Below are 8,262 nucleotides of genomic sequence, written 5' to 3'. Positions count from 1 at the left end.
GTTAATACCTTAAATACTTTTTGAGATATGCTCCGGACAAAAATTTCGGACGAAAGGACGGACGGATGGACGGACTGAGACTATTTCTATATCAAGAATGATAGAAATTTATGACAAGATACAAGGCTGTTTTTAATCTCTTAGTTGATAGGTTTCATGACAATTAAACGCTGTAATGTATTTTCTCACATTTCAACAGACAACTGTTGTTGTTTTTTTTTACTGTTTGTGAATATCAGACTTGTGTATGTTTTTTTTTTTTCAGTTTTTTTTATTTTATTTATTTTTATTTTTTATTTTATTTTCGCTAGTCATTTAAACAGGATTCATGGTAAGATATACTGAAGATTACTAATGATGGTTTTGCATCCCCCAATATAGGAACAGACCATAACTTATCAAAACGTAAGTGTAAAAAACAATATGATCTTGTAGTGCAATATTCAATTCAGCAAACAAACATTACGGACCAAAGAAAATATCATGAACAAATTTATATAGAAAGTAACAATGTTTTCTCTCAAAGGTCTATTGATCTAAATAATACAAAAATAACAAGTATATTATCTACTGTCGCCATGAATACGGATAAAAACCATTGGCAAAGAGAAACTCGCATTCCTCTCCATGATATTCTGGGATAGTTGTAACTGTGTCGGAGATGAGACCAGTGGAGCCTGGAAATGTTGTCCATGACGTTGTGTTAGGATGACCATGACGCACAAAAGATATGACCTCATCTTTCATACTCCTTTCAAACTTTTTGTCCGAATCACCGAGCGTGTGCAAACCCCATTCCAAGTGACCAAAAAATGCATACATGTCATGATAAGTAAAGGGGTAGATGGATCCAAAGAACGGTTTTGACGGATTATTGGAATTAATATACCGATAGACTGGTGATCTAAAGGTCTTTGCTGCCATTAAAGCCAAACGGTTGTTTCCACAGTTAAATCGAATATCACTAGCCATGCTTGCCCATTGATAACGAGCAGTTAGGTTTCCAGTTACAGGATACATTTTGAGAGCCATGTCCGCAATGTACGTGCTAAATGTGTCTAGTTGTATGTGAATGTAGCGTTCATAGTTCGGTTTATCCCATGTACCCATATCAGGAGGTGGTTGGCTAAAGTCCAGTTCTTGGGCAGCGCTACCTACAGATAAGTAAAATAAATATTACGAGTAAAACGTTTATGTATTATAAAACAATAAGATACGCAACATCAAGAATACTTCTACTTCTATGGTTGCCAAATGAATATCTACAACGTGTAAGAAACGTACCGGTGACGTTATACAAACGTAACCATTGCTATCCATGCAGAATATGGAAATACGAAATTATCAAACATGTACATATCAAAATCGTATTTTGACCATATTGAATATAAGTCATGAAACAAATATTTAAAAGATAAATAATATATATAGTCGTTATAACTGAAAAATTACCAATTTACTATCTTCGCCGCTAAGCTAACATGACTAAGTAATCAATTTTGGATATTTAAAAAAAATTCTACGGTTGATAAAATCATTAGTAAACAAATTCACCTATTAGGAGGGGGATATCCATTTTGATACCACGTGCCCATGCTTCAAATGGAGGGTGATTGAGTACATACCCTGTGTAAATAAAACAAATTGAATTTCAATGGAATCCCTAAAGAACGCACAAAACAACAGAATTGAAAATATTGCATGCTTGGTTTCAGTGAGCCTGTTCCTGGACGTCACTGTTAAGTGCAAGCTACCGTTCACGCCACAAAACAGCGTGATAAGCAGATTTAACATTTAAACATACAAATGATAAAAAAAGTTTGAATATAGAAACACTTACAGGTGTGTTCATACGGCGGTTATCATGGAACTATCAATGCCATCCCATGACAAGTAGCAGCGTACGATTCTCAATTAAAAGAAAGTTATATACGTAAACGAGAAAATAAGGGCGGAACTAAATAAGATGTAATATTGAAAGAGGATCTGAGGTCATGAAGCCTGTATATCACAGACAAGACGCCAAAGACAAGTTTAAAAAGCAGGTATTATATACTAAGGGTTATTATACAGTATTCGAATGAAAATACTGGAACCACCCAAAATGAACACGTTAAATGCAAAAATAAAATCATGTCGTGCTGAACACTCTTCAAGGATCAAGAATATAACAACCGTGATTATGTGTACGGATCGACTTTTAGCGCCTCCACACGGCACAAATAACTCTGATGTGGCAATATCGAGAAAAACGAAAGACCCCAAAAATACACAAAACGGCAAAAATTGAAACTATTGCGGGTTTGATTTGATTGAGCTTGGTCATAGACGGTACCGGGAAGTGCAAGTATTCAACCTTTAAACATGGAAATTATATAATTTTGAATTCAGAAATATCGGCGCAGATGTGTTAGACTATTATATTTCTTTTCATTGCTTGTCCCGATATACAAGAATATGCAAAAGCTGTCAATGTACGTTTCCTGGCTTTAAATGGCTTACAGACTAAATCAAACCGAGTCTGCAATTTTCATGTCATTTTTTGTGATTTACGCTTCCAAGGGATCATTTTGTTTCCAGATTTTTATACTTTACAACAGCAAGTGTCAAGCTGTAAAAAGTGGTACCGTACTTAACGTCAGTGAGCTTATATTTGTCTGGTCCTCCGGGATCATTGATGCCAGCTATATAAAGTGTTGAGAATTGAGTACCGCTCAAAGCTGTGCCAGGGGGCGTGAGTGATGTTGCACTTATTCATTATCCCTCATGTACAGACACAATCAAATCGAGTTTGCAATTTTCATGTAATTTTGTTCTTATTAACGCTTCCAATGGATCACTTTGTTTTAATATATTTATCTTTTTTAGCATTTAGAACAATTTCTCTGCCAAATCAGTAGCACAGATGTAGGAAAAAGATTGTTTAATTCATTTATTCAATTAAACGATGTAATCAAATTTCTATCATTTGTAAATCAGATTTTATCATTTGTGAATTTTAAGTACATGTTTTGTCATGCACATTGCATTAGTCATTTTTTGTCAGATTGTGAACATTTAAAATTTTTAAAGATGTTATATTCCTTTTCTTTGATGACATGATATATGTACTATTATGATTAACAATATAAACTAAAGAGTTAAGTAGTTACAGTTAAAATTACAAGAGGGTCATGATGGTCATGAGTCGCTCACCAGAAACAGCTGTTTTTCAGAGTTGGAAATTATCCATTGCCAATATTTTCTGATATCTTAATTTGAGCATAGAATATGTTTAAACAATAATTTGGAGACATGCCATGACCTGGGGCATTTAAGCTTTAGCTTAAACGGCGTCAATCAAATTAATATGAGCAAATTTGATTAAAGACTACCTAATAATGCTACAAAGTTTGGTGATCATCTATCTATTATTTCAGTAGGGAATGTTCTGACGTTTTTATATTTTTGTCTTTAGTGGCCCCTAAAAGGGGCCAATCAAATTAATATGAGCAAACTTGATAAAAGCGTACCTAAGAATCCTACAAAAAAGTTTGGTGATCATACATAAATTAGTTCTGTAGAAGTAGATATTTAAAGACATTTCTATTTTAGCTTTAGCGGCCCCTAAAAGGGACCAAGCAAATTAATATGGTCATAATTGATAAAAGACTACCCAAGAATGCTACAAACAAAATTTTTTGACCATTCATTAATTAATTCTATGAAAGAAGATGTTTAAAGTTTTTCTATTTTTAGCTCTAGAGACCCCTACAAGGTGCCAATCAAATTAATATGATCAATCTTGATAAAAAAGACTACCCAAGAATACTACGACAAAAATTGGTGATCATACATCTGTTAGTTCTGTAGAAATAGATGTTTAAAGGTATTTTTATTTTTTGCTTTAGCTGCCCCTTAAAGTGGCCAATCACATTAATATGCGCAAAGTTGATATCAGACTACTCATGAATGCTACAGACAAAGTTTTGTGATCATCCATCAATTAGTTCTATAGAAGAAGACATTTAAGGTGACAACAGACACTTTCCGTGGTACTCACATAAATGTCATTTAAACCAACTTATTTTAGTAATAATTGTTATTTATTTAATCTTTGTGCATTAAATGTCGTTGATCATCATAAAAAATAACATATTTGAAAATAATGCCTTTGTAAATGATTGAATTTTAATAAAAATCCTAAAATTTTAAATCGTCATATCAAAGTTTATTTTTTTATTTTTTTGTCATCAAAACTTTTTGGAAAATAAACATACTTATAATATCTGGGAACCGTGTCTCAAATTTTTTCTATCTTTTCTCAAAAAAATATTACGTAACGTCAAACATTTTATGCGACTTTTTTCACCATACATATTACGTAATTAAAGATAATTAAGTCGCTTGATTGAGCACACAAAAATCCCCTGACACGGTTCCCTCCGTAAATGAAATTCCCTTTCCATGTGCTTTAAACCGCATGTTAATTGCTTGATTATTTAAAAAAGTTATGCCGATTCAAAGTTAGTCCGACCCGCATCAAAACGAAGTGTCATAAATCGGCTGTTCTCTCTCGGACCCCTACGTTTCACGCTAAATAATTGCATAATAAACAAAATATCGCACCAGAGAGGGTCACAAGTTGCGGTAAACATACTCTAACAACATTTTATGACCCAGTGACATCTGACCAATTAAAAAGTTGCTGATTAATATCATTTATAACAGAAATATCTTCAAATCTTAATGTGATTGACCTTCCGTCTGATATCGGTCGCACATGTCACGTGACTTTCGGTAAAATTTGAGCACTCGGTGGGGGGAAATGGAACGTAGCGAGGTTTTTAATTGTTTCACTTTTGAAGTTTATATTATTATTATTATCATCGGCATTTTATTATATAAACCAGTGTCACTCTGTCTGTGTATTCGTGTATGAAATTCCGTTAAAATATAAATTAAAATACAAAAAACTGAGCTTCTGACGGTCTTTTTAAAGTCCACGGTAGAACGGGGATATTATATATTTTTTCCTCCAAATTGATATAAATGCTTAACATATTTTAATAGAAATAAAAGGTATCACTCGATCATTATGATCTGACCTTCTTGACTTCTATGATCATGAAAATCATCTATGCACGGCATAGAGATCCAGTTTCTACTGGATATACAATAAATTCCATAATTTGTTCCAGTTTATTAGTACTGTGTTCGATTTACTGGCGAAAAATTTATTCAAAGCATTCACTGATAATATACTCGTATTTTATTATCTTTTTATTGATTCATAGAGAAATAATCATCCTTAGACAACCTAAAATGGTTTAGAAATTTGTCAGGGACACCTTAAATTACCACAAGTCATATAGGCGTTCACATAAAAAAATGTTGTCTGTTTTGTTGTTGTTTTACTTGACATTGTTAGAAAACGAGGTTGAATGTAAAGCAAGCCCTTGAATCCGTACAAAAGTCCATAAACTCAATGTAATATCTATCAGATTAACGGGACAGACAAATTATTTTCACACATTATATGGATATTTTAGCATCAACCACGTGGTCGTGCGATTTGCCGCTATATATTTATGTTTCATACATTATGTTACGTACATTGGCCGACAATTTCTTATTTTATAAAAAAAAGGCTAAATAAAAGGTAGACGATATTCATAAAAGATGTACGGTATTTGTACGATACATGAATTACGGGTAGTATGGACCGGTAATTCACGCATATATGGAACTACCGATTTCCCTCATTGATGCCTCAACAGGGGGCGGAGCGTTATCAATAATTGACAGGTTACGCGAATAGCAGATAAAAATGGTACAGGTACCGTTTTAAAACGTTTAAAAACACATTTTTTGGACTAACTACTTCCAAAATTAAATCACGAATGTGTTCAGAAAAGGTTGATAAATCTATTAAGCAAAAAATCTCATTTTAGGTATTTTCAGTGATAATTGACTCCGTTGTCACCTTAAAGGTTTTTCTATTTTAGCCCTAGAGATCCCTAAAAGGGTTTAATCAAATTAATATGAGCGAATTTGATAAAAGCCTACCCATGAATGCTACAGACAAAGTTTGGTAATCATCCATCAATTTTTAGCTTCAGCGGCCCCTAAAAGGGGCCAATCAAATTAATATGAGCAAACTTTATAAAAGACTACCCAAGAATGGTACAGACAAAGTTTGGTGATCATCCATCCATTAGTTATATATAGGAAGATGTCTAAATGTTTTTTCTATTTTTAGCCCTAGAGAGCCCTTTAAGAGACCAATCAAATTAATATGAGCACATTTGATAAAACACTACCCAAAAACGCTACAGTCAAAGTTTGGTGATAATCCAGCATTTAGTTCTGTAGTAGATGTTTAAAGGTTTTTCTATTTTTAGCTCTGTTGAACGTTAAAAGGGGACAATTGAAATGACATGACCAAATTCAAGAGTGACTGTCATAAGGATGCTACAGACCAAATTTGAAGTAAATCTGCCCCGCGGTTTCAGAGAAGAAGACGATTGTTGACGCATGACGACGGACGCCGGAGTATCCCTTTTTGATACCAATAGCTCACCCTGAGCCTTCGGCTCTGGTGAGCTAAAAGGCTAAAAAATATCTGAAATATAGAAAGATGTTACATTTACTCTACAACAAATTTTGATAACATACTTGAAAGAGTTGGCAAAAAGAAGAAGAGACTTACCATCAGCTATAGCCAAAGAACCGTCAAATCTGGTAGTTTTCTTCGGAATGTCAAACTGGTCAGACATATCCCAATTTGGAAAATCAGACCACGGCACAGCTTCTGTCGCTTCTTGTGATGTCAGAGCAAGCAGGCAGTCAACAGTAGAACATTTAGTGTTGTTCAGGTAAACAAGATTGTCTTTGTATGCGTCTATCGCAAGTTTATCATACCGAGGAGGGGTACTAGATATCCAACCTTTGTGAAACAATCCATTTGCTAATGGAGAGGCCATTAAACCAAACACCCGAGTTCCACCTGCTTCATGACCATACAATGTGACCTATGAACAGAATTATAATTTGTTTGAATTAACAGATGTCAAAGTCAATTTTCCCAAAAAGTTCTTAAAAAATTCTTAAAAAAATATTTTTGCGATGGTAAAAATCGTGCTTTTTTCAGGGTGTTAATTATTTAATTTTTTAAAATGAATTCCAAATGAAAACATCAACAATAGGAATTTCTTAATGATAAACAGTACATACCTGCGAAGGATCCCCTCCGAAATTCTGAATGTTATCTTGTACCCACTGGAGAACAAGTAATGTATCCATAAAACCATAGTTTCCGGACGTGTTAGTTGGAGAAACATCCGCCAGTATCTGCAGTGCCATAAAACCAAAGGTGTGTAATCTATAATTAAAGTTAACGTATACAACATTTGTTTCTCCAGCCATCGTTTCATCTGCATAGTACGTTAACTCATTCCCGGATAAATAAGCTAACTGGCCACCATGAACCCAAACCATTACCGGTAACTTGGCTGTTTTGTTAAGTGTCGGTGTAAACACATTTAAATAAAGACAGTCCTCACTTCCATAGAATGCTGTTGAGTTTTGATATTGGTAGCAAATATTTCCGAATCGCATTGCGGAAAATGTTCCATTCCAACACGTTCCATCGGCCATGTTCAATTTCTTCGGCGGTTGCCATCTCAGTCTCCCAATGGGCGGCAAGGCGTAAGGAATTCCCCGAAATCCATGTGCACCATTTTGCGAAAGACCTTCAACTTGACCACAGGTTGTATTAACAATTGGACCTATCCTTTGATTAATTATAAAGCAATCACCAAGATTTAACGTTACCAAAATCAGTATGGCTAAGCTGACGAAAGTGAACATTTTCTGAAATGTAAAACAATGTGACATTTGAGCATATATAGTACAAAATAATTAAACCAATTACGTTGATATATTTTTAGAAAAACAGACAAATTGATTAAGACAGAACTTGTATCACATAAGACGTTGTTTACAGAAAGATAGCTTTGAATTTTTTGAAGTACCATGTTATTATGTAAAATTCGAAATTTGCTTTGCTCTATTTAAACACTTGCAAATGGTAATGAGCAAAAGAAACTTAATTAATGTGATTAAACAGTTTCTTTACGTTCTCAGTAAATAATCTTGATAAGTTGAATAGGTAAATCTACATATACATTATGATATCACAATTTTTATCATAATGATTACAAATTTACTGTCGTCGTTATGTGTGACTTATGAATAAGACATTTCATCCAAGACCCTTCA

At 33.8% G+C, this 8,262-nt stretch overlaps 1 protein-coding gene across 1 annotated transcript; it reads right to left on the bottom strand.

Annotated features, from left to right (window-relative positions):
- Positions 1–479: 479 nt before the first annotated feature.
- LOC132736076 (fumonisin B1 esterase-like) lies at positions 480–7,866 on the bottom strand. The gene is made up of 4 exons (XM_060723142.1): positions 7,216–7,866; positions 6,692–7,013; positions 1,555–1,626; positions 480–1,154 (listed from the first exon to the last, which is right to left on the bottom strand). Exons 1-4 carry the CDS (start codon positions 7,849–7,851, stop codon positions 568–570), a joined length of 1,617 nt encoding a protein of 538 aa, XP_060579125.1. The 5' UTR covers positions 7,852–7,866; the 3' UTR covers positions 480–567.
- Positions 7,867–8,262: the final 396 nt, after the last annotated feature.

This window comes from Ruditapes philippinarum, unplaced genomic scaffold, assembly GCF_026571515.1.
Source record: "Ruditapes philippinarum isolate M1 unplaced genomic scaffold, ASM2657151v2 ctg2899_1_1_1_1, whole genome shotgun sequence".
Lineage (NCBI taxonomy): Eukaryota > Metazoa > Mollusca > Bivalvia > Venerida > Veneridae > Ruditapes > Ruditapes philippinarum.
Note: the sequence above shows the minus strand (reverse complement) of the source record. Positions and strands in the feature narration are given on the sequence as shown.